The sequence below is a fragment of the Drosophila sechellia genome, chromosome 3R (assembly GCF_004382195.2).
Source record: "Drosophila sechellia strain sech25 chromosome 3R, ASM438219v1, whole genome shotgun sequence".
Classification (NCBI taxonomy): Eukaryota; Metazoa; Arthropoda; class Insecta; order Diptera; family Drosophilidae; genus Drosophila; species Drosophila sechellia.
This window is the reverse complement of record NC_045952.1, coordinates 4,994,535-5,020,948: the sequence shown is the minus strand read 5'-3', so window position 1 is coordinate 5,020,948 and position 26,414 is coordinate 4,994,535. Positions and strand designations below refer to the sequence as shown.

Sequence of the window (26,414 nt, the reverse complement as noted above, 5' to 3'; positions counted from 1 at the left end):
GCGCACAATAGTGTTCTTTATGTCGCAGATGGTATCTACTTTATTTATAAATAGTCAAAGGATATAAGTACGCACGTAATTTAACTCGTGTAATAATGTAAAATCAAACCGAATCGACTATATGTGAAGCGAGTTCGATTGGTAAAATTAAACAGAATTTGCCTGTATGTGAAGCGAATTCGAATGGTTTGAGTTTACATCATCGCATGTAGTTTTACTCGCATGTGTGCTTGCTCAAATACCGCCATCTAGATGAAAAGTCACATAAATACTAGAGGTGCCACTGGACAAGTTCTTCTCCTCGCTTCCGCGAGATGGCAGCAGGCAAAAATGTAGAATGTAATAATCATACCTTAAGGTATGTAAGGTGCAAGTCTCGGATAAACGGGATAAGCTCTGAAACTTCAACTGAAACGGCAGGCTTAAAGTCGAACTCTGAAACAGAATGTAAAAACTAACGATCGTTAAATAAATTTAAGCAAATTTATTTTAAAAAGCCAGTTCACCGAAATAATAGATATTCGGCATTAACATCCGATTCGATTTATGCCGACCAGTCCATCTTTGTCTCTGCCTGCCTATAGGCTGTTTGTTATAACTAAATAGAACTTTCGAAAATTGTTCTTCAAACCTTTCAACTTAATTTGTTTAAAATAAATAAATCGAGATAAAACGCTTATATGAACTTTATCTTGCAGAAATTTGATTTCCTGATTATATGTTTGTATATACATATCATGCAAGAGGAACACTTCCCATCCGCCTGTATTGATGTTTTGGTAGTTATAAATAAATGAATAGTTACTCTTAATACTTTTACTATTAATAATGAATATTTTTGTTTTTTCTAAGTATTATCCATGTGCAAAGATAGAACGTATGTATATTTAAGTCTTGTATTTATTGGAAACGTAAGCAATCAACAACTTAAACTAGATGAGCACGTTTTGGTTACTTCTGGCACGTAGCAACCTCATGATCAAGGAGTTCTTGTCGAGCCCATAGATGGAGGTCTGACCACTGGACTCGGTAAATGACTCATCCGCCGCGTAGTCCGCATTCAAGGTGGTCGTGGACAGCTCGTCGGAGGCCACGGTGGTTGTGGACTCGCTCCCCGTGGTTTGGCTGTTCAACTCCTCCGCCTCTGTGGTCGAAGGTTGTGGTGCATCTGAGGTGCTGGAATCGTTGCTGGTCGTTGAGCCCGTTGGATCAGTCGTTTCTCCAAAATCAGTGGTGGAGTCTTCACTGACCGTTTCCGCCGAGTCAGAGGCAACGTCAACGCTGGTGGGCAATTCAGTGGTTGAAGGTTCGGTGATGTTGGGCGGAGTAGTGGTGCTGGGCACAGGCGTGGTTGAGGTTGAGGTGGTGTCCTCTTTAGTGGTCGGCATGAGCATCGATTCGTGATCAGCTTCTTCGTAAGCGCCGGCAAGGTTTCCAAAATCTAAATTCAATAGCTCCGTGGATGACATGCTGAGAACAGCTGGTAGTTTAGCTGGTGGTGCAGCTGTGGTGGTGCTGGTAGTACTTGTTTGCCTTGGTGGGACAATCCAATGGGACAGTGGGTACTTCCCACCGTGCGCCTTCTTAAAGGAAGTAGGCTTATTGCCAAGTAAGCCCTTGACATTATCGAGAGTTTTCTGCACCAGCCAACTGTCATCAGAGGACCAGAAAGCATCTTCCTCAGAGCTCAGGTAATTTGACCCGCTTGACGCACCCAAGCCCGCAAATCCCGCAGCGGCTAGCTCAATTTTGCGTATTTTGCGATTATTCGCTTCCAGGGAAGGCGAAGTGGCTGTGAAATTTGTCATCGCCAGCTGACGTGTCTTGTGTGGTGTGGTTGGAGTCCTTGTGGTTGTGAACCTACGTACTGGTTTCCTGAAGCGGCTTCGTGGTGTGGTGGTGCTCTTTCCGTATAAAACACTTGGCACCAACGACGTTGGGCAACTTTTACCAGTGGAGTAAATGTGCCGTGGGTTGCTCACTGGTTTGGCGCACTCACCTCTGTGGGATAGCTTCCATACTGGAAGAAATTTACATTGCAAGATTATCTAAAAATGGTTTAGAAATACTCCGATCAAACTTACTGCTTTTTGGATCCTTGCAGCGCACTCGCTCCAAATAGCACTCGTTGACGATTGTGTGATTGATGCCGTTTCTGGTGGCACAAATAGGTTGATACACCGTAGGGCACGTCTTATCGCAGCGGCGACAGGCTCCATCGTGGGCAATGGTCCATGCTGTGGAGAATCCAACGATTTGAATATGGTATGTTAAAGAATGATTAAGGCAGAAGTAAGAATTATGACTTATGATTTATAGCCCATATAAATTTTAGAAATAATAGAATCATTATAGTCATCGATTTAAAGCCTAATTAAGTTCAAAATTGAAGGATTTACCCATATTAAGAATGCGACTTTAACGAAATGTAGGTGTGAGGTTGTAATATTTCCAGCATATATGTAATACCCATTAAACACTTACCATTTCCGACTTTTTGGCTAAACTCCATGAGTTCACACACGCTGGAAAAGGTGCGACTCTGGCCTCTTAAGTTCCCGCAAACGGGCTGATTGCCGAATACACAAGACTTTGTGGTGATTCGCCGCTTCGTTTTGGGGGGGAGCACGACATAGGGCTTCCTGGCGGGTAGCGAGTAGCTCTTCTCCATGGCGCCAGACTGGCTGATGAACTGCGTGTGAAAGGTCGAGGGAGCGTAGATCTCCACGGCGTCCTCCGGTATCTGGAAGTCTTCCGCCTGAGTGGACAGCCTCGTGCCTCTGTGGCTCCGCTTGGTGCGCTCCGCATCCGACTTGGGCTTGGCCTTCGGCTTCTGCTTGCGACTGTGCTTCATCTTGGTGCTGTCCTCGCCACAAAGACCCTCGGAAACGATGCGCCAGTCTGGGCAGGAGAAAATCATGTTAAATTATTGTTTATCTTATCGAATTTTGTTACAGTTCTCGTATAAGGAGATACGAGGTACATTTTGCATATTCGTACTTCATGCGACTTCGTATTTGTAGTAGATTAGTTCAGGCTTTAATATAACTCACTTCTTTGGGTCTTGATGTTTTCCGCGTTCACCAAACACTCGTTGGAGAAGGTTGACTTGACACCCGCGTACATGGCGCATACAGGTCGATAAATCCTGGTGCAGGGCACGGGCGGCTTTTCGCTGCTCTGGGGCACCGCGTTGGCTTTTGGGCACACTCCCCATTGATGGACCATCCAGTCCGACCGGGAGATGCAAGCGGTTCGCAGCATTTCGCAGCGACTCCTGAAGGTCTTTCGTTCCCCCGACTTCGAGCTGATCCCACAAACTGGCTGATACCTTGAGCTGCACTCAAATTCGCAGCTGGGAAAGCAGAAGCGGAGGGTAACGTCATCTGAGCAGAACATAGAATAAAAGGTCAGAAATTAGATGGCTATTTTTCGACATGTTCGAGTACCGATATATCAAATAAAAATAAATATTAGCTCTTCATTTTCCTCGTAAGTTGACAAAATTTCAAAATATTTCTTTCGTTATTTTGTTACCGGTAGTAGTACTCACATAGAGGGCCATTCATGAGGTTGCCCCGCTGGGCCTTCCGAAGGTCACACTCGTTGGCGAACAAAAAGTACATTCCATTTTCGCGGCTCTGGGCACAGGCTGGTGTGTCGTCGTCGGAACAGAGCATGCTCATCCGATCCTGGCCAGCGGTCGCCAGCATCACTTGTAAGAGTATTCCAAAACAGAGACCAATCACCCTTCTCCCGGCCATGTTCTTGCTGTTCTGAGTCAGTTTCGAAACTCAATGCCAATCAAGATGCGTCCGGGCCTTTTATATGCCACCGGAGTCACGCGTCCAAAGTTGATGCACAGTAGCTCGGATTGATGGTATTATCGGACCCGAAATTCTGCAGACATCACATTACGCGATAAACACGCTTGGCATCGGCATTCTGCAAAATTTGTCACAGTCGATAGATGTAGATGCTTCGATTGCCCGGATTCGCTCTATTGATAGCGCCGCCCGACGCCTCAATTAGATGCTCACAAAGTGCGGAGTGCAGACTCTGCGGCTACGTGATATTCGGCCGATTTCGGAGCCGCGAGATAAGCCCCAGTTGCCATTTGCATAGATTGCGCGGCGACAGCTTTATAGTTAGTATCTTTTCCGCTCGTTTCTCTAAGCCGATAACGCGCTCATCCTCAGCCAGAATTGTGGCATAAATAAAAATAAGTGAGTGAGTGAGGGAGGGAGTTTGGGGAAAATGCACATCAGACATTCTTTATTGGCCAACTCATGCTGGCCGCACATTTTCACTGACGACTGAATGAGTTACTGTAACCTTTGCTATCGGGACAGGAAGTTGTCCGAGATGCGGTGGATAAGCTGCGTCGATGACGGCGACTCATTCAATAAAAAATTCGGAAAATTGTCACGCACAGTGTGTTGAGATAGTCCGAAATACCATGGACTGCTATTTGGTTGAATAATCGCTATATACTGATTTAGGTGTCTATAATCGTGGCAACATGCTTTTTAATGCACTTCTCGCTCACTTAAGGTGTTAATTGGACATTCTAGAGATTAGTAGAGGCGCTTACAAGGTATTTGGTAAGGTCAAGATTTAAATTCTTACCAATTTGCAGATTTTAAATTAAAATGTATAAAATAGCTATAAAAACCAAGCGAAGAACAAACAACGAAAAATCAATTCAACTCTCTAATACGTGCATGAATTTGGTTTCAATGCTTGGCACATGCTGTTAAATTAATTAATATCATTATATGGTTAACAAGTTTTATTTTGTTAGTTTAACATAAATCTTAACAGCTCCACAAAATCTGTGCTCACCTAAACATTCTTAAGCTAACTTATTTATACTTTTAATGCTTGAAGTTTCCAAGGAGTCCAGTTAATACTAATTTTACAAGAGAAAACATTTTGTTATTTATAGGCTCTCGACTACTGCTGCCAAATCAATTAGCGACCAACCGCTACCCGAAAAAGTGGGTCAACAAGGTCAAGTTCCAGCGATGATGGGACCCCTAATTGAAATATTATTTAATAGGCGCTGCTGGAGTCTCTGCTAACTCGCGTTCTTACGGTTCTGCGATCTGGGAACTCCAATCTGGCCAAGCGATCGGGCTTACTACATTTCCCAGTTGGATTGGATCGCGTCACAGTCACGCGCAGGCGTCATGCCAACTTTGGCAGCTGCTGCTCCCGGCTCTGTAGGCCAATTGCTAATTCGCGAGGCGGCCAGAAACTTCTTCCCCGGCTAATGACAAACAATTTGAGCCCGGCAACGGGCTCTAAATTACCAAATCTAATAACGCGCGGCGGAGGTGCAATCTGGCCGTAAAAAAGCCACCGCGGAGTTGCTGAATCTCCAGCTGAGAGCTGAATAAAGTGGCCCGAAGAGCGAATAAGATAGAGAGAGAGAGAGCTGAGTGGAGTGGAGCGATCGCAGCTCTGGCTTGCCATCTTGGCCAGAAAAAGTCGGGCCAGTCTAACGACGATATCTGAAGCATAAAGACATGCGACGTCTCGGGTGCAACGGCCGTCAGAGTCATTGAACGCTTGCATTTTCCTGGGCCAAGCCGATAAAAGCCAATACAGTACAGTGCCAGCCGAAAGTCGGCTTATTCCGCAGATTCTAGATAGCCAGATAAGTGATCATCGATATGGTGCTGGCCACGCCCCCTGTGAGCAAGGGCGGTAACGCGGGCGGCCTCTTCATGGACCAGTATCAGCAGTACGCGGCCCACTGTGAGACCGCGGACAGTGGCAATGGCAGTGACCTGGAGAGTACTGGATTGCCCACCAAACCGGATGACAGCGAGGAGAGTGGCCCCTCCTCGCTGGGCAGCGACTCCATGCACGGCAGCAGCACGGAGTACGTGCGACAGTCCGCCTCCCAGCCCAGTGGCCAGCGGCAGCGACAGAAATCCTTGCGGGTCCTGGGTGCCCTGCTCCCCGACAGCCTGCTCCGCGATATACGGGACCGGAGGAGCACCGAGTATGTAGTGCAGTTCTCGCAGCCAGAGAACGAGGAGAAGATCCAGGTGCCCGACAAGATTCCGGAGAAACCCAGTCCGTTTCGACTGGCCCGCGAGTCGCTGAGCGAGGACAAAATCGAGGAGCTGCGGGCCGCCGTGGAGCGGGCCAACTTCGTGCAAACCGGTGAGGAGACGCTGGACAGCATCGATGCCACCTCGCAGTCTCTGCCAGCCAGCAGCAACATCGGCGGACACCGCGGCAATATCAATTACAAGTATGCTGACGACCAATACTACAGCTTTCACATCAACGAGCACGAGAACTTCGGCGCGAGAAGTGGCGACGAGGCGGATCACTCCACGGGAGCGGGATCGGAGGCGGGATCCGAGAGCGGGATCCTAACGGAACAGCAAGACCTCTTCGCCGGCTATCGGGACGTGCGATGTGGGACCAGTTCCACCCAGTCCACCATCCGATCGGCCAAGGGAACGGTGCGGGGCGTCAAGAACCGTGTGCGCAATGGAATAGCCACGTTCTTGCAGCTCCAGCAGCAGCCCAATGCCAAGGTGAGTTCCGGGATCATGTTGGGATGGGATGGGATGGTATGGGGATGTATGATTGGATAACGGGATGGGATGCGTACAACATTGAAATACTGCTCAGGTCACAGTCGACTGATTGCCTATCAGATGCATACCCCTAAATACCGGTTTACTCATCACAGTCTTAAACTTACATTCAAGAAATGGTAACTATTTGCATCTAGTTGCTACACAGAAATCTCATATCGGATTAATAAAATTTTCTTTGCAATAAAAAATGCAAGTAAAAAGAAGTCGTTAACGTCATAACAACTGAAAGATCTCTTTCCAGGTTATTTGAGGGGTGATATAAATTTAATTCGAATAACCCTTGAGGAAAAGTTATACTAAATTCGTTTAAAAGTATTTAACAGGTGAACAAGAGTAGATCAGGAACAAAAGCCATGTCGACCATCTGTTTACCATTATAATGTCGAAATATCGGTAATTTACGCCCACCAGCACTCCCACTAGCTGACTAAGGGGTATCTTATAGTCGAGGAAGTCGATTTTAACGTTCTGTCTTGTTTTAATTAGTTTTTTACATTTTTATGTTCTGTTATGTTCATGTACGTTTAACTAATTAATTAATTAATAATACTTGATTCAACATTTTAGCACATACTGAATCATAAACTAAGAGACCGTATAATTATATTAGTTATATAACTTTTTTAGGGAGCTTCTTGAGCTAAACTTTATTAAAAAAAAATGTATTTGATCTTCGGATCTAACAACTTGATGCAACGATATCAGTAGACTTTACTAAAATATTGACCTCCGCTGTGGTTATGAGTACCGATATGAATATTCAGATATCGATGGTTATTCGGTTCCCACGCTGATGGGCGTCGGCACAGGCCTCCAGTGGCGTTGAGTCACCTGCTCGCCCAAATTATGCAATTGGCTTGCTGCGAGCATCTTGCCAATTGTCTGCATCTCAGCATTTCGGCATTTCAGTTGGCTGAAATGGAGAAAGTGCTGGCCAACAATTGCGGCGGCCGATGTGTGGCTGTGGCTTTTCAATATACGAGTATCTTTCACATTTCGTATTTCGTGTTTCGTATTTGCCCGTAATCTAATGAACAGCTCGTGGTTCCCCATCGCCCCTCGGAAGCCCCGAGATCTGGGAAACCAACTGCGCTTTCAGCGTCTTCGCCGGTTTCTTCTTCAATTATAATGGAAACCGTTAAGTGGCTTATTTTGTCTCCGCCGATGTCGTTTTGTATGCGCTTAGCGCGCGTTTACAACTTGCCCAGATAGTCAGTTGGCCAGAAATCGTCTTGGCCAAGTCGCGTTTGTTTTAGCCCCTCGTTCCCAGCGACATGTAGTTTGGGAGCGGGATTGACACGACTAATCGCAGTTAATGTCGGGCAGTTGGGAGTTGGGGCTGGAAAACAAATAAAAAGAAACAGCTAATTCCGCGGAGACAATGGAGCTAAGTGGAGTTGTCATCGCAAAAGCGGGATTAGTGATAGTTTCTATTCCGAGCCGAGGCGTGTTCTCGGAACTAGATTTGCATGAACGATCTTAATTTATTCACTTGATAAATAAATATCTCTGCGCTGATTTATGGTTGTTGGTGTGAGTGTGTTTCTAGCTTTCTAGCATTTTGATTGAAGATCGTCAAAGCCTGTGGAATTTATTAGCACTATCGAAATCTCTTAATAAATTAATTGAATATTCAGCCTTCTGATGAAAATATACCACCATAAATAAATTTTTAAATTTATTATTATTTACCATTTTGGCTAAAAAGCTTTCTAGTCTCTAGTAAACTAATACCGAAGCATTCCTCTACATGCTAGGTATTAACTCTTATGTATCAACATCATGATTGAATGCGACTTACTATATAATTGCCCACATAGCTTTCTAGTATTTCGATTGCGTCTTCAGAGTCATTATCAGAAATCAAACAAATTTTGAGTTTAATGTCTCAAATTAACTGAATTGCCGGCATTAGGAATTCCCCTTCCCAAATCGCGGCTCGCACTAGGGTTTCGAAATAGTTGTCATTGATTTCGAGTCTTTCCACACCAAACGCCATTTAGGATCGGAAACCTGTCCCCGTTTGACGGATTACTCGTATCGCTCAATCGTTTTTCCGGCTTTCCGAGCGCTTTCCTCCCGTTTTGCCTTTATCAACCGTGACGGGAGTAGAAATCTCTTCTAGTCCAAATACACACTTCTGCTTGGGCACGATGTTGTTTTTATGGTTTTTAGCTTTTATTAGTTGCCCGCTCCGAGATTTCCCTTTATCCAATTTAATGAGCAGATTTTAGATCACATTAATTGTTTTGCTTCGCGTTTCGGCCTGCGACTCCGTGGCTTTTCACTTTCTGAACCTGATGAATTGATGGAATGATAGCTGGTCTGCTCGGCGGACTAGAAACAACGGCGGATCGGCATAACTTAGGTGGATTGGATGCTAACTGAATAGAAATGTTTTATGGACTTATAGCGGCTCGCATGCAAATGAGCAAATGATTCGGGCAGGAGGAAGCATTCGAATGCCACAATGAGGAATGTGAGATGCTGCTAATTACAATGTAGTCGGTATGCAGAGCAGTAAAATCGAAAGTGAAAAGCTGGGCCAGCGTTGTCTTGGCCTTTTCTTCCACCCTTTTTCTATTTTATCTAACCCCCTTCCAAACCTTTTCAGCGCATTGCTGCAAGCCATAATTAGAGCGCTCACCGAATTTTCGATGGCCGATTGGCCACAAATTGGTGTTGCTGGAGCTGGGTGCTCAGCTCGGAAAACACACAACTCACTTTGTCACCTTCGAGAAGCATCAGCAGTATCTGCTGGCTCGGCATTAGCCTCCATCTCGATGTGGCTGTTGCCCAACTCTTCGATTGCCAATCACTCCAGCGCTGGCTCTTGGCCATACAAGTGACCTGCTTTCTCTTTTGTCCACTTATATGTAGCAGTTGCTGCTGCTGCGGTAGATGTTGCTGCTGCTGCTGCGACTGCTGCTGATGCTGCTGCTGTTGCTCGCGTTGATGTGACAAAAGTCGCGACGCCGCTGAGGTCAACCGTGCAAATCACGTGTGGTAATTGTTAATTGCCACCGTGTTTATGTTTTTGGCAATGCAAATCATCAGCTCGAGCTGACATTGAACCACTGACGGAGGGGGGTTACCACTACCACCATCATCACCACTTGGTGGCTTATTAGCTTGGGGGCTTTTCTTTTCGCCAGAAGACAATCGGTGGAATTGAATTGGAAAAACAGCTCGGCAACGTTCACTTGGAGCTGGCTGGAGTTGACTTTCCATTTGACCGCAGCTAGTTGTTTGTTTGTCAGCCAGCCAGTTGTTTATTGTCGATTCGGTTCGTGCTGCGTGGCTTTGAACTTTTCCTCAGTTTTGTCGTGAAATATTTTTCTCGCTTTTGTCGTTTATCGTTGACAACGGCACTTGCAGCTGCATCTCTCTTGGAATGCTGTGTTTTTGGCTCCGACTTCGACTCCGACTCTGGCTGTGTGTATGTGTGCATTTTCCATTTCCCTGCCTCCACCAGCTCATTAATTCTCCAGTCTTTTCATTCTTCTTGGTATGCAAATTCTCGTCTCACCGGTTTCGAGAGCACATACAGGGAGAATAAGTATTATTCGCTAATTTCAATTATCAAATTGTTATTAACCTACGAGATGTTCCTTCGAGTCAATACAAGCAATGAATAGATTCTTTGGGAACTTCATTTGGGAATGAACAAAAAACAATACCGCGATCAGTTGCACCAATAAAATGGTTGTCTTGTACTGTTTATATTATAATGAATACAAATTTAAATATATTTTGAGCAGGTTGCTATTTAAACCACTAGTCTTCATTAATGGTCTTCATAACTCCATTGTCAAAAATGCATTCTTTTTCTTTTAAATCAACACCTATTGAAAACGTCATTCGAGATTTCTCAACCTTTTATTTATGTGTACAAAACGCATCTGCACGGTTCATTGATACCACAGCAGTAGTGCAGGTGGGGGAACCGGGATCAGATCGGATTGGTTCGGTTCGGTTCGGACCGACTTGGTTCATTAGCCAAAGCAGACGCCACCAAAGTTGGCCAACTAACGGAAATGTTAATTGTCAAATGAAATGAGCGAACCCAGCTGCGAACCGGTTTCGCTTACAAAATAAGACATCATAAATTGTCGGGAAAACATTCCAGGTTTCCATTGTGACTCTGCTGGCTGGCGACGTCGATTGCCTAGCAGTTTTCCTATTATTGCTTAATTGTATTGATTAATAGGATTTTGAGTGACATGCAGAGTTGCGGAGCTGCGGAGTTGGGTTACGTGAGTCCAAGCCCCGAGCTAATGAACCCAAAGCCTGGCAGAGAGAGCCGAGTTTTCCACCAGACTCGGTTCGAAATGCAATTTCCAACCAGTTTTCAGCCCCCGAATTCCATGCTGCCTTGTCGGTTTATGGCCAAGACCTGATTCTAGCCGCAAGTGCTGGCTATTCAGTTTTGGGAACACTCGAAATGAAAATAAAGCACTGTTAATTCTTAATTGGCACGAAAGACGCAAATATTCCACAGCTGTCTTTAAAATACAAAATACTATATTATTAATTCGATAAAACTCTCTAATGTTAGCTGATCCTATAATGTCGGAAATTAAAGTCAGCCAGACAGGAAATCTTATTTTTTCATGTCAGGAGCAATTGCATTCGAAATTGGTTGGGATGCTTTTGTCAATGATAGGTAACAAAAAGCAATAATTTTTGTTGTATATTTAGCAAATACTATAATAATATAAAATGTTTGGTCATTACGCGGTCTAAATGTTCAAAAATGTTGTAACAACTTATACAAAAATATTACTCATCACACAATACCATTCTATGTAATCATCTGAATGACTCGTTTTCGGAGCACACACTTTAAAATCAATTGAAACACTCTGTTATGTTAAACATAGAATTTAAGTGCATTGGTTACCCGAACATAAGGAACAGTCAACCGTAGAATATCGTGTTTGGAATGCTAAAACCTCTATGCCATGCCTGCACAGCGGCTTCCGCATCGCCTTTGTCTGCGGTTGGCCTTCATCCTCAGCCGGTAGAGACCCAATTTGGCATTGCCATTCTTGCCTGGCCATGGCAGACTTCGAAATCCGCACTCTGTGGCGAATGGCGGGCCAGTTTCCAGTTTTCGGTGGCCTGCTTTTCATCATCTCGGTCCGCGCTGAACGCCAAACCAGAACTCGAACTAATCTGTGATCTGCTTTTTCACTTCCATTCCTCTCGCCCCGCAGAACTTCAAGGAGAAAGACCTGGGCAAGGTGGTGCTGTACACCACCAGCATGGGCATCATCCGGGAAACCTACACGAAGTGTGCCAACGTCAAGCAGATCCTGCGCACCCTGCTGGTCAAATTCGAGGAGCGGGACGTCTTCATGAGCGTGGAGTACCAGGCGGAGATGCGCCAGCGGATGCAGAGCGGTCAGGTGCGAGTGCCACAACTGTACGTCGAGGGCCAGTACATCGGGGACGCCGAGACCGTGGAGCGGCTGAACGAGTCCGGCGAGCTGAGGCAGCTGCTCAAGCCGTACAAGTCCATGGCCAGCACCTACACCTGCCAGACCTGCGGCGGCTACCGCCTGCTGCCCTGCCCCTCCTGCAACGGGTCCAAGAAGTCCGTGCACCGCAACCACTTCACTGCCGAGTTCGTGGCCCTCAAGTGCATGAACTGCGACGAGGTGGGCCTGGTCAAGTGCCACAACTGCTGAGTCCGAGTCCCAGTTCTAGTAGTCGTAAGCCCAGTTAGTCTAAGCCACCAAAATCCAATACTCTCGGAATATGCTAGGTCTAAGTAGTAAATAGCTAATCCGTACCAGGGCTCTGTGTTTTCATTTGCGAGGAAATAGTGGGGGAGGAAATAGTAGCAATCACTTAACATTTTTCCGTACTTAAGTTTTCTACACAAAGGGGCACCGACTATCATATGCGGAATGGGAAAATTTGGGCTAAATACTTTGCTAAGAATTGTAAGCTCTAATTAATTTGCTTAGACGCATTTATTTTTCTTTCAACGCCTGATAATGTGTCAAATAACCATTTTTATAAAGAGGTAAGTTATATACTAGGTAGTTTTTAGGTCAATAAATGTTTGTTTAATCGGTGAATCCCAATGAGAACATTTAAGATTTTGAATAATTATGTATAAGTTCGTCAATTTTAAGCTAGTACAACAATAAAAACCAACAAGAATTCAGCAATAAATATAAAGTCAACCAAGGAGCCACTATGTTTTCGTCTAATCTCATGTATAATGTATGTGTTCGATATAAAGGAGGATAATACATATTCTGGGTGGCTAGAATGTTGGTCGGACCGATGAAATATTTCACCAAGAGCAAACCAATATTTGCCGACAAATAAATTGTTTGCCTGAAGTGCAGAGCATATATTTCAGATGCAATTAAACCAGTTTAGCGCTTTAATGTTTCATTAATTCAATTGAACCGCAAAGTATGCAAAGCCTAATACCTACTTTGCGCTCGGTTAAATGCTGCAGCCTCTTGAATGTTTGGCGGCGCTTAAAATTAATTTGGAAATTCGCTGATTGCGTTGCATACTTTTTGGCGGACTTTCTCCAGGGCTGCCAGCCCACATGGAGGAGTAGTTAGGTGCTAGGCTAAGCCCAACCCAGATGATTGTTCCTGTTTGGATCGCCGGCCCAAAATGTCTTTTATTACCACATCAGCCGGACCATTGCTCTGCAGCCTTCTGGGAAAGTAACTTACTGCCCAACTAAAGCCAAGGAGCAGCCAAAACTATGCCACCGCAGAGCTGGCCAAGACAAAGAGTGTATATTTCAGGAAATAGTTAAATATTATAGAGGCTCTGGCTCTCTGTAGGCCCCATGTACGATGTATGTATGCACACGAGCGCTGTAGCAACGATTGCTTTTCAGTCCGGACCTCAGCCAGTGGCTTATGCATCAAGTCTGCCGAGTATGCACTGAGAAAAATGCTTGAAAAGAACCTTTAATTTATTTCATAATAGTAATATTCGTTTTTAGTTCCTAATGTCCAGATTTTATTATATGCCAGATAAAAGCGATCCAATATTGTGATTTGATTTTATTTGAAAATGGATTTTATGAACAAAACTTTCGGTACATACGTACTTCCGTTGTACATGCTGGCCTTTAAGTGCCGATTTTTTATCCAAGTGCGTCTTCTGGCTCCGGGCAATTATGTAAACCGGCTTTTCTCTTTTTGCACCACACCGACCATGCAATTTTCTCGCGCCATTTAATTTTTGTCGGCCTGCTCCTGGTCGAGCTGCGAAAGCGGGAAAAGTGGAAAAGCTGGTGGAAAGCGTCCTGGCCCCTTTGCCAGTTAGCCAGCCATTCGGCATTGCCATTTGCTTTTGGTGTCTTTGTTAGTTATTGTTATGGCCCTTTTAATGTTATTTTCCACTTGGCTCACACTTTTGTTAACATGCCGCCCCGAATGCCCAACCGGCAACCCACTGACCAACCGAACTGACCGACGGAGAACCCTTTCTTTTCTGATGGGAATGGGACTCCGGACGGAAGTGGGTGGAATTGTTGGGCTTCCGCCTCCCGAAGTCCCCCAGATCGTTAAATTCACAGGCGGCTACATTGTAATTACCGAGCGGAGCCACCGTCGAGCTGCTGGCCCAAATCCTCGGCCAAGGCGGCTTGATTTATGGGCCAGCGACGGCGTCGTCATACGCAATTTTTCATAAACAATTTGGCACAGTTACACACAGGGATTGGAGATGGAGGCGACCTGGCTGAGAGTGCGGGCCCCGAAAATATTAAAATATATATTGTAAATACCGGTAATGCTGACAAACGGTGGCCACGTCATATGAGTGCCGACTGGTGGCCAAAAGCAGCGGGATGGCAGCCGATTCGCAGGACTCTGGGCTCGAACCGGGATTCGCTTTGCGCCATTACTCAGCTGGTCGCCCTCCAGTTAAGCTGTAGCCAGAACTGAACAGTGTACTGAGAAAAATATGTTGTACATAAGGTTAACCACTACACATTACATTCGGCAAGATAAGTTCATGATCTCGTATAGGTATTTATTAAATTAAAAAAACTTTATAAAATATGTTTTCACTTTACACAGAAAACAATATTTCCGTCATTCTATTTAAAGTTCTAAAAATTCTTTCGAGTGTAGGGAAACACCACACAATTGCGCTGCCTTTGTTAAACTTTATCCGCGGTAATTAGTTTATGCGCGCAATTTCATGTGCAATTTGGTCATTAAAGATTTTTTGCGCCTGGCGCCGGCGGAGGTGTGGGTTGTGCATTATTATTTTGCCATATTTCGTGGTGCTCCCGTAGTCGGTCCCGGGGAATACGAGTATCTAAAAGCAATACCCGGAGTCGGGAACAGGTGGTCCGGAGCTCTGGCTCACTATAAATTAGTGTGTCAAGCGGACGGCGGCATCGCTCCCAATTGGCGACAAATAAAATTAGCCACACATTATGTTTTGGCAAAAACTTTCAAATTGTTTTGGCCACCGCTCCCGCAGCTCATTACACTGTTGTTCGGCGCCCTTGTTTTATTTCCCCGACTCTACTGTCCGCATCCGTAGTCCATGCTCTGCCCCGCCGTTCAGCTATGTTCCCGGCAAATCGGGTCGAATCGGTATGGCCACAAATCACGGACAGCTACTCAACGGATTATTAAGTGAAAATTATGGCACTCCGAAGGCTCATAAAGCATTTACAATGCCTCGACCGGAGTGGCGGCGGCGGTTAGTTACATTTTTTATTGTAACTGGGCTCCGTGTTGCCGTAACCCATTTGCCCATTTGTCTGACTGCCATAAAACTAGCGTGGCTCACATTACGGCCAGTCTAAGTCGCACTCCCAGGATCCGAAGATCCGGAGCCGGGAGCACCGAAACTTGCGCTGAGTGTGTGCATAAGTTTTAATCTGCCTCCGTTACAATCAGCTGTGTTCGTTCTGCAGTCTCGCACTAAAAAAGTACGTAACCGTGTTTTGGCCAAGAAGTATGGATACGCTTACTGATAACAGGCAATGCAGCCTAAAAGATAAGAGAGATAAGGCATTAGATATGAATGATAATAAATCAAAAATATTTTCAAGTTCTTGAAATATGTATACAAATTGCTGGCATACATAAAATAAACGTTAGCATATGGCAATTAATCAATTAGTATTTGCACGCAATTAATAATGATGGAACAATTTTGGTTATTGGGGACGTCATACCCATTTCTAGAAGGATATTGATAAAAACTGGTTGTTTTTCTTTTGCCGAGGCTTTCAGGTCTTGAAAGTTACAAAATCACCCAAAAAGTGTATAAGCTCACCTCAAGGATTGGCGCCGAAAAAAGGAAAGTGCATAGCAATTCGAGAGCTGCGCACTCCGAGCAGTAAATAAAATAAAAAAGCAAGTGCGGCCAAGAGAAAGCAAAAGTAAGCAAAGAATTGATTAAAATTTATGCTCCCCGCCCACATACCCACTTTCACACCCGAAGACGGGCGGCACATGTGCTCTATAAAGATATATCTCCTCGACAGCCATCCGACCATCCGCCTTTATCGAAATCTGTATCTCGTCCGGCGCCTTGTGGGATGCATTGGGCCACGGCGAACAACATTTTGATTAAATTATTTTAATGGCAAGTGCGGAATATATGGTAAATACATGTGCGGATCTATCGCCGGCTCATCTCGCGCCTCTGGCGCAGCAGCCAATTAATTCAGTTGCGAACTATTAAAGCACACACTGGGCGCTCATAAATCGTGACATGAGTTGGGGTGCTGGCCCTCCCCCACAGCCCACTCCACCACCACCAGCAGCGAAAACAGAACCAGAGGGTCCAGGGGCAGGAGGAGCCACAGTATCAGCGGAGAACATCATGAACCGATTCTCCGGAGTGAACTGCAAATGAATGAATATTTCATAGACGCGAATCCGAATAGATGCACGGATGCAAAGGCACTGCCGACGCGGTATTAGCTAAGCAAGCAGCTGATGGACGGCTCGGGATTCGCCATGGATTCAAAAGAGATGTCGGTAATATTCCTCCAAAATCTACACTTCAGGCTTCTAGCCTAAACTTTAACTAATATAAAGATAATGCACTCTGTTACAGTCATTCTAAACAATTCAAAACTCTGAAATACCTGTTTCACTTTGAAGATCGGTCAATTTTATGTCAGTATCAAACGTAGGCTATAAAAACATCTTGTTTTATTTTCAGCTAAGAAAGTAGTTGTACCTAAGTATAAAATGAATTAAATTCCTGGCCCACTTTGAATCATACAGTATTAATATCTTAGACGTGTTGAGAAGCGATTCGACGAATATGCCCATACTTTCGTCAGACTTTTCGGCAAGTGTGTCACTGGGCCCTTGCCCGCATGGATGTCTCAGCAGTGGCTCCCTCTCCATCGCCCGCATCTGGGGCGGATTCCTCCGACTACTTCGGTGATTCAGGGCCGCTACGACTGACTGGTAAATATTTATCGAACACGATTCGCTCGTTAGGCGGACGCAGCACACACATCACCATCGCACATCGCCATCGAACAACCAACATTGAACATGGCACATCTCGCATCGGGAGCTGAGTTCCTCCTGTCTGCTGCTCTGTGGCTCTGTCTCGCACATTCGTTTTTCACTTTGATTCATTCCGGAGCATTTTTCAATTTCTTTGTGAGTGCCAGCAGAGGGATACCGCCCCGAAGGATGCTTTTTCGGGGCGGAGTCCTTGGCCTCAGTTTCCTACAGGTACCTGCAAAGGGAAGGAGGTGTTCCCCATTAACTGCCTCAATTTTCCTGCTCACCGACTATTGTTATGTTCTTTTCGGAGGGAGAGGACATACATTTTACCAGCTAGACTTTTTCCCGATTCTTATCTGGGATGCTTTGCTTCGAGGCGAGCGATATGTGTGCAAATTTCTACTATCGTGTGTGTGTGTTAGTTTAAATTTCGGCTTAGCCTGGCCATCGGCTCAATGGGCCGGGCCCAGAGAGAAGCAGTTAATAAAATCCCCTGACACGGAGGCGTTTACATAAGCTTTTAGCAAATAATTGAGTGTGCGTGCCTTTGTTGCTATTGTTGTAGCTGTTTGCACGTGTATCGTGCGATTGGCAAAATTGCCAGGATCCGAGTCCCAAAGGATATCGGCTCGGGACTGGAACTAGGACTGGGAACTGGGTCTCCTCGGGTTATGCTCTCCGTTTCGCTTTCACAGTCGAAATTCAATTGAATTTGCAAAAATTTTTGTTTACATGTCGATTTGCTTGTTTGATTTATGCAAAAAGGGTGCGTGTGTGTGGGTGGATGGAACGGGAAGGGTGGAAACAAAAACGCACGCACACTAATGCGCCTGATGATGTTAGCCTGGAGATTTGGCCAAAACAATCTTGGCCCAAAGTGAGGGAACTGGCGGGCTGGTCAGCAGCGGCCAGTTTTGGCATTAAACGAAATTAGCTGGCAATGAACGGATGGCAGATTGCATCTCAGTATTGGGTTTTGTGGCCGTGGCAGGGCTTAATAGACCTGGGATCGGACCTTTTGTTCGGGGCCTGGGGATGTATGGGGCGATTTCAATCTTGTTTGATAAATTTTCTATTTACATACGATTCTGTTGGAGCTTTCTCCTCTTATTTTCCACTTGGCATGACCATCACGTATACGCATTACGCATACGCCGCGTTGCCCCGCGGACTAAGAGCTCCACCGCTTGGCCGCTAAGTGCAGTCCTGGCACACCGAATTCCATCAACGTCAGCCCACATAATGACCTGACCAACACAACTCCGGCTTTGGCGTCCGGGAGGACCAGCCCACAATGCAATACTCGAGAAGAAGAAAAATTTGTCTTCCCAACAAGTTGCAGTCAAGTTTGCCAGCGAGCTGGGGCGGATAAACATTTTTCAGCAGCAATAAATAATAACGCAGGATGGCAAGGAGCAGGACGGGGGATATGGAGCGGTCTGAAATATTAATAATAAAAGCTCACAACAGCAGTGCGCATAAAGGGACAATGGATGCGAGCTGGACAGAATCTGGGCAGCCAACAAGAAAAGTGCATCCACGAATAAAATCAAAGCCATCAACTGCAATTGCGGCAAAAGGAGATGAAGAAGGAGCGTGGAGGAGCAGGGGGAAGCAGGGAGGATCCAGGAGCAGGACCGGATTGAATGGTTATTGGAAGTGCTCGGTGGGGATGCTGAAAATAAAACTTTTGCGCTTCCCTCACGGCCATAAAACTATTACGCAAGATGCATAAAGACTTTGTCAAGTGGAAAAATATGAAAAAGTTTTACATTTCTATGCAAAAGGACGTAAATTGCTTCCCCAATCCAATAGATATATATATAGATATATAGATAGATATACTTATATATGCACAGACATGTTATCAGCTGCATGCGCGCTGAAATTGACTAACTTTTTGATCCGCACTAATTGCCCCAAAGAGGCCATAGAATTGGGGCTTATTAGATGGCCCATCCATATGGGGCTTGGCGTTATTAAATTACAGTTAATAAAAACCTTTAATGGCCGATTTAAAGATTACAGCTATTTCGCAGGCGTCGGCAAACAATGTGGCAAGTCACCAGGCACACTTTCAATTTTCGGAAAACACATAAAACTTGATTATCTTGATTAAATTGCAAATCAAAAACATGTTTCAAGGATTACTTGTGTGCCACACACGCACACACACACATACTTCGACACACAAGCGCAGTGAGAGCTTATCAAACCACACACAAACAGCAGCTCACCCCGAGCAAGAATATTTGTATACACATGGCAACAATGTGAGGATATAAATAATAATTGTAAACTGCAGACAAGATTGCCAGGCAGCCCGATTGTGTGGGTGCGCCCATGTTAATCTGTTAACAAGAAGCTTAGATCGATTTCATTTCAAAAGTGTTTATATCAATTTAAAGTAATTACAAGCAGCCGCAAACACAAAGCAAATCGCAAATCGCCAGATGTACGAAAGTCACTCGAACTTGGGCCTGCGTAATGCGAATATTACGAGAGCTGATTATGGCCACGCTCCAAAGACTCCTTTTGCTGGAGGAGCTGCTCTAGTTTCTCCGAGAATCCTTTCAATCCGGAAGCCACTCGGCTGACAAGTGTGTTGACAAATGCCGAAGCTGCAATTGTTTGGATTGCCAGAAGTTGCCTTTTGCAATTAATATGATTATTGATTCGGTGCGACAAGATTCGGCGCTAGATTCGCTTGTGGGTGTTGATTAATGTCAATCAACTGATTAGTTGCAGCTAAACTAATTGAACTTGTTGTCAAACGATTCAAATTGCCTAGGCACCCGGAAAATATTTGAAATTGCGAAAGACACAAAGTGCAAAGTGTGCTGATTTGCTTTAATTTGCATAAGTGTGATGTGGAATTTGCTTGTTTATTTAATTTGAAAAGAATTACTTTTTGATGGCTTACTTATTGCAAATCTCCGATTATTTCCGCAAGAAAATACACATCAAATCAAAATCTTCCACTGACACATTTCGATTCCATTACATGCTTCATTTCTGTTTAATTGCTAGTTTACTAATACAGATTTAAGCGGTTGGTTTTTAGGAAATCGTGAATACTTTGGCAGTTCGCTATTCGTATTTACACTAGGCAACTAAATTAAGAGAATTAAGATAAATATTTTACATCTGTGAACTCCCCTCAAACGTTTTTTTATCATGCAGGGCTTATGGCAAGTGCCAAGATGGTCGGGTGCATGTGGCATAAATGCCAGGCAAGTGTGGCAGCTGTGGCACTGCCTTCTATGCGAACTAATTAAATGTCAGCCCAAAAAACTTAGATGTGATAGTACTGCTGCTGCTGTTAAAAATGCACGAGGCACGGATGGCAACTTTCGCAGAGTGGGGCTTACAACTGGCCACCTGGCCCAGGTAAATCTCCAAATGTCAAAGAGATTAGCCGAGAAGGGGCGTGGCCTGGGGGCGGGGCGGGTCTGTGTGCCGAATGCCCGAACTAATCTTACCAATTCTAAGCGCATTGTCTTGCCAACTTCTGCGGGCTAGTTACGCCTTTTGTCCGTGTTCTTGCTGTCATCCTTCGTCCTCCGCACCTTCCGCCCCTTTTTTCTGCCCAGGAGCCGATGCTTGTGGGCGTGGACGGGTGGCTGGGCAAAAACCCGGTGTTTGTACGTACGTGTGAGAAAAAAGCAAAAAGTGCCAGCGGCTTCGTGTCGATGTGTGTCTGCCTGCTGCCTGTGGATTGGTGTCGGCGTGGGTGTGTATGTTTGCACTGCACTTATGCACATGTGTACAAACAGACAGGAGGGACGGAGGGGCGGGAGTTGAGTAGATGACGCTGTAATAGCATTCAAAACTCTTACTAATGAGCAGCAAGGCACACGGGAGGAAGCGAGAGAGAAGACACAGAGCGAGGGAAACGCCGAGTGGGCGGGAAGTCGGTGGTGATGTTGGACGGGGTAGGAGGAGGAGGAGGAGGCGGCGGGGCCAGCTTTTCCGGGCAGGTGATGTGTTGTTGCCTGCAGCGCGTTGCCAGCAATGCTTGAACCAATTTTACATTGTACCCCGCAGAGTGAAAGGGAGAGGCAGTGCACTGGAAGAAAACACAATAAAAGCCAAATTATACCAAAGGTATAAATTGATTCAACTAAACTGAAGAAACATCTTGAAATTATTTAGTGGGGACAATAAATAAAAACGATTAAATACAGCCTTGTTACACTCCCAAAAAAATCAATCAACCTAATTGGAAACATTTTTTACGCTTTTTGATCTTTCAAAAAAAAAAAACAAGAGTTAATACAACTATTTTTCTATTTAGATAAACAAATATAACAAGAAATATTTCATTGAAACTAAAACTTTATGCCACACTTTTTTTCTTTTTTCCTGTGTGGTTTGTGGGCGAAAGGGGCGTGGCATCGGGGGCAGAGGTCATTCTAAGAAGGCAACAGCAGCGGCAGCCAGCTTCAAACTAATTGTGCAATTATTTTTGCATAAAGTGGCATAAACATGGCTAGAAGAGGCATTATGCGAGTGGCCCGACTCTTGCAACACAGGGGCATATGTGATGCTTTTCTGTGTTCTCACGAGCGGCGGAATGGTATGGCGGGATGGCGGAAAGGCGGGAAATGCGGGAAAGTTGAGGGAAATGCAGGACGGCAGCAGCGGGAGAGGGTGGGGCGCGTGCCTAAGTGGCACTTGTAAAATTTGAATGCAATATTCATTATTTTTTGCACACTGTCTGTCCGTCCGATTGTCTGCCTGTCAGTTAGTTACATTTTGGCTTTTCTTTGTTGCGGCTGCCGCCGAATTCCTATATGGAAATAGGATTGGAGCACAGTGAGTGGAACTACTGTTTAAGGATGATTAAAGTGGCTATGATGTCGGCTACATTACGCATACGCCAAGTGGAACGTATGTCGAGTTAACTCACTTACAGCCGAAACTACACTAATTGTTGCCGCAGCCAAGTTGTTCCTGGAAACGTAACTAATAATTTTGAGTCATCATCTTGCGGTTTCCCAGTGCCAATCAAATGTGCCTTAATTTTTGGAAATCTCTTATGTAAGTTTAAATGTGCTAAATATGCAATTTGTTGCTAGAATAAAAGTTATCGCGCAAATTATATGAATTTTTTGCTCATATGAATCGTACAATTCTGATTTGAGGTTCATTTCAAAAAGCTCACAAATATGTATCTTACTAAAATAATTTTTTATTGTACCTTTTATCCTTCTTCTTCTGGCGAAACACCAAAAAATGGTCCAAGTACTTCATTGCTCGGACTCCCATTAGCTGGTTATCGTTTGTCTAATATCTAATAGAAGGGAACTTTACTATGCCCGTTCTCTATTGTTTTGCTTTCAACATTTCGATAAAAAGGGCTTGTGACCCTTATTTAATTAAAATATCATTTTGTGTCGGTGAAATAATGGCATGTGTGCTTGTGGCCCAAAACAATTGCAAGTGACTTGCCTTTCAGCTTTTCAGACAGTTGTCAGACGCACACTCGAATGTTTACAGTTTGGTTCTCTCAGCAGCAAACTTAATTGAAGTTTAATTTTTTAACTCACAATAAAAACTGTGAGTATGGTTTGGGTTTGCGTTTGTCGATGTTGACGACGCCTTTGGAGAGCCAGCGATGCGAGCTGGCCAAACAGACCAAACGAACTTGCCCAACATCTCCGATGGCTGCATGCCATTTTTTCGACAATTAAAATTAAAATAATTAAAATTTCAATGAAACGAAAGTCTAAAGGCGCGTGTGTTTGTGGGTGTGTGTGTGAGTGTGTGGCTGCAGTGTGTAGGCAACCACAACAGAGAGCAGGTCCTGGCAAGGACAACTGCAAAGCAGACCGCAGCAACCAGAAAGCCAAACAGAAGCGCTACGCAGCAAGGAGTCGACTTGCTTGTTGACGGCGGCGTCTGGCCCAGTATTTTGTGCAAATATGTAAATGAAATTGTACGACTCGGCACACACTCGTGCACCCGCATGTGGCAGCTGCAACAATCGAGCAGCAGCGGCAACATCCCCGCAGCAACTTTCAACTCGCAACTAGGCGAGGTGTAAATGGGTCTGTGTGGCTTGCTTTCTGCTTTTTGCTTGTAGGTCGTTGACTTCTGAAGTTCCTTGTCGGAGGAGGGCGGAGGGCAGCGCACTTTGGCGTTACATTTATTACATTTATAATTGTTGTCAGTCGGAGTTGCCGCTGCAGTTCCTCCGCAGCTTTAATTGCCAGGACCATTCCGGATTTCGCTTTCCTCAAATCGGCAAAGGATCATTTTGCGTCTCACAGATTGCGAAAGTAAAACATGAATGGTGGAAAGATTGATTCACTTTTTACTGGCTTGTGGCACCCCTTGCAATATTTTATTACCACTAAAGTTGAACTATCACATTTTTATGTGATAGTACAATCGAGCTTTAAGTTTATGATTGAAATCATTTTGTTTACTTCTAAAAATGAAATATTTAAATTTAATTTCTATCCTTTTTAGTGTGTTTCAATTCGCCGAATGAGAGCCAAAGGCGGAACAGCCCCGTTAGTGTGTGTCAACTGCAATTTCGCGACGCGTGTTAGCGGAAGTCGTTGCCAATCGGAGGAACTTCCTGCTTCGGTGGCTTTTTCCCGTCCTGCGGCTTCAGCCGGCTCCTTTGACTTTCGCTTGTAGCCGTCTTGGGCGCTCGGGCTTCTGCGCCGTCCTGCATGTGAATTCTGTATTTAAAATGCCTTTGTATATTTCATTAGCGTTTTAAAAATGCATGAGCTGCTAATTGAAAACGTTTGTCGTGCCCCAGCTCACACAAACAGAAGACCCATACGTGGATAACCCGGGGCCCAGCGGTGCGTAGAGCGGAGTATGTGAGTGTGTGAGTATGAGAGTCCAGGAGTGGTAGTGGTGGGGTAAAAAAGGTTAAAAGGTGCCATCGTGGCACTCCAAAGCCGGGCAACATAGTTTAGCACTTTGCTCCGCCATTGCCCAAGAAATCAAAGCCTTCCTTTTTCCATCGCGTCTAATGTATGCGACCTGCACTCAAAGTTCGCCTACAACATGGCCAGTCCTTGGGTCGTCGGGCTTGGGTCCCGGTATTTTCGCATTGTATGCGAGAATACCTAGACACATGTAGTGTCGGGTCTTCGGGGTCAGACCCTCGCGGAGCCCCCACACTGGCACACCTCAATCACTTCCGCTGAACGATGAAGTAGCTCCTTTGCACGCTATTATTTTCCTGGATCCCTTATAGAGTAGTAGAACCGAGGTCGTATGTAATTGGAACGTGTGGGAAATATCAAGCGACGGCACAAGTCAAAGCTGAAGCAGGCCTACACTCGAATAAAATAATTGCTGGGTAGCGGCAGCAGAGATTTTAATAATAGTAAAAAATTATCAACCATTTACATAGAACATAAACATATATGTTTAGCTTATGCTGTAATAAGCCATTACTCTAATAAAAGTCTTCTATGCGATTTTTCTTTAAAAAAATCCAATAGTTAATGTCATCTTAGCAATATTGTAATTAATATAGAACTGGTTATTCAGATCATTTTTATCAGCCGATTATAACTTATAAGCCTATTGCTAATTTGATTGTTATTTACCGTGTACCCCTAGCCGAAGCGACTTTAGTGCGGCCCTGTTTTGCCGGATGTCCTGTTTGAAGCGTAAATAGGCATAAAACAACGAAAAGAACATTTCTATTACCCCTTCGCTAGCCGGAGCCCCAAGCCAGCCGTGAAAAGTTGTCTAAAGTCCTGCGGCAGCGAGGCGGAAACGCTGCCAGGAGCTGTCTAATGGCTACGCAGCAATCCAACGAAATCCAACAGCCATCAGCGATCCTTCTGCATAGGCGTTTCAATTCGCTGGCAATGCGAATTTCCATGGAAACGCGAGCAGCTAAAGCGGTAAAACGCCAAAACGCCACCGACGGCAGCTCATTATGCCAGCCATGGCTTTTGTTCCGCCTTGGCAGTAGAAATACTCGAGTGGAAGTGGAAAACGAGTTGGCTGCCACCTCGTCCACTTGACACCTGGCTTGGCTGAAACACCGCACTCCTGCGCCCGGAGGCCTCGCACTCCCACTCCCGCCCAGCTGCAGCTCGTCCTGGCGGGAAGGAGTATGCGCCAACCGCAAAAGCTTGCTTAGCCAGTCTTAAAGTCGCGCCTCGAAAAGAACAAGGAGCTGAGCCGGAGACAAAGCAAAAGTAACCGTGGCCAAGTGCCAAATACACGTGCACCTTCCGTGCACGTACCGTCCTACGTCCAAATTCCCCGCGCAACACGATAAACTGCTTTTAGTCAACTTTAGTTACTTTGGTCAGTGCAGGACAACAGCACTGGCAGAAGAGTAGTTACAAGCCTGTAAAAGGGACATGCGTTTGAGGAGAGGAATTAATATATCAGTTTTGATGCAGGTTATGCGAAAAGTCCAGAAAACCTCACCGTCATGGGAGTTAGTATAAAATGCATTACCTAGATTTATTTTCACCATCTTGTGTGACGTTCTTTTTCCCAGTGCATCGTCTATGAAGTTTCCCTTTGCTAGTTCCAAAAAAAAAGAAAATGAAAAGAAACTCCAGTTTGAAATTGCTGCTGGTCCACTATTTACAGCTTTAGTTTTGTGCTTTTCGGCGTGCTTTGTTTGCTTGTCTCGTGTGTTTTGTCATGCCTCTTATGTCCTGCTCCGAAATGTGTAAACAACTTTGGGCGCTCAGCCAAGTGCAAGGTGTACGGTGCGCCGTGTGCAGTGCACACTGTACAGTGCACACACCACGGCAGCATCACGTGCCGCGCTCCATGTCGTATCCTCACTGCCCCCGCTCAGGTGTTTTGGCTTTCAGGTTCTCAGCTGCGTTCTGACCACCGTCCGCCGTTAATCCGTGATGTTTGTTTACCTTGCTGCCGGGCCGGGCAACTGCTTCTCCGGCTACGGGTTCGGGTGCGGGTACGGATCTGGGCACGGTTACGGGTCGGCGAAGGAGCCCATTCATCTTGCGAACGCAATAACAACGACTTAGCCAAAGATTTGGTGCAGCCAGTGTGCAAATCCATTAAATGCATAGCCTCGATATGAAGTCGGGCTCACCGAGCTTGTCACTGTGTTTGCCCTTGGCATATAAACTATGCGTTGGCTAAGACGTAATAGCCGTAATAACGGTGGAAACTAAAAGTTTTAGTTTAATGTTATGTAAAGACAACTAAAAACAAGAGAGAATGCTATAGTCGAGTTCTCCGACTATCAGATACCCCTAACTCAGCGAGTGGAAATGCGAACGCGAAATTTCATAATTTGTCTGGGATATCGATAGATATTGGG

General features: G+C 45.1%; 2 protein-coding genes across 2 annotated transcripts; one reads left to right on the top strand and one right to left on the bottom strand.

Annotated features, from left to right (window-relative positions):
• Positions 1-873: 873 nt before the first annotated feature.
• LOC6614068 (location of vulva defective 1) lies at positions 874-3,776 on the bottom strand. The gene is made up of 5 exons (XM_002038486.2): positions 3,554-3,776; positions 3,054-3,386; positions 2,485-2,901; positions 2,085-2,237; positions 874-2,020 (listed from the first exon to the last, which is right to left on the bottom strand). Exons 1-5 carry the CDS (start codon positions 3,762-3,764, stop codon positions 933-935), a joined length of 2,202 nt encoding a protein of 733 aa, XP_002038522.1. The 5' UTR covers positions 3,765-3,776; the 3' UTR covers positions 874-932.
• A 1,736-nt stretch (positions 3,777-5,512) lies between these two features.
• Positions 5,513-12,827, top strand: LOC6614066 (glutaredoxin domain-containing cysteine-rich protein CG31559). The gene is made up of 2 exons (XM_002038484.2): positions 5,513-6,560; positions 11,846-12,827. Exons 1-2 carry the CDS (start codon positions 5,679-5,681, stop codon positions 12,317-12,319), a joined length of 1,356 nt encoding a protein of 451 aa, XP_002038520.1. The 5' UTR covers positions 5,513-5,678; the 3' UTR covers positions 12,320-12,827.
• The last annotated feature ends 13,587 nt before the right edge of the window (positions 12,828-26,414 follow it).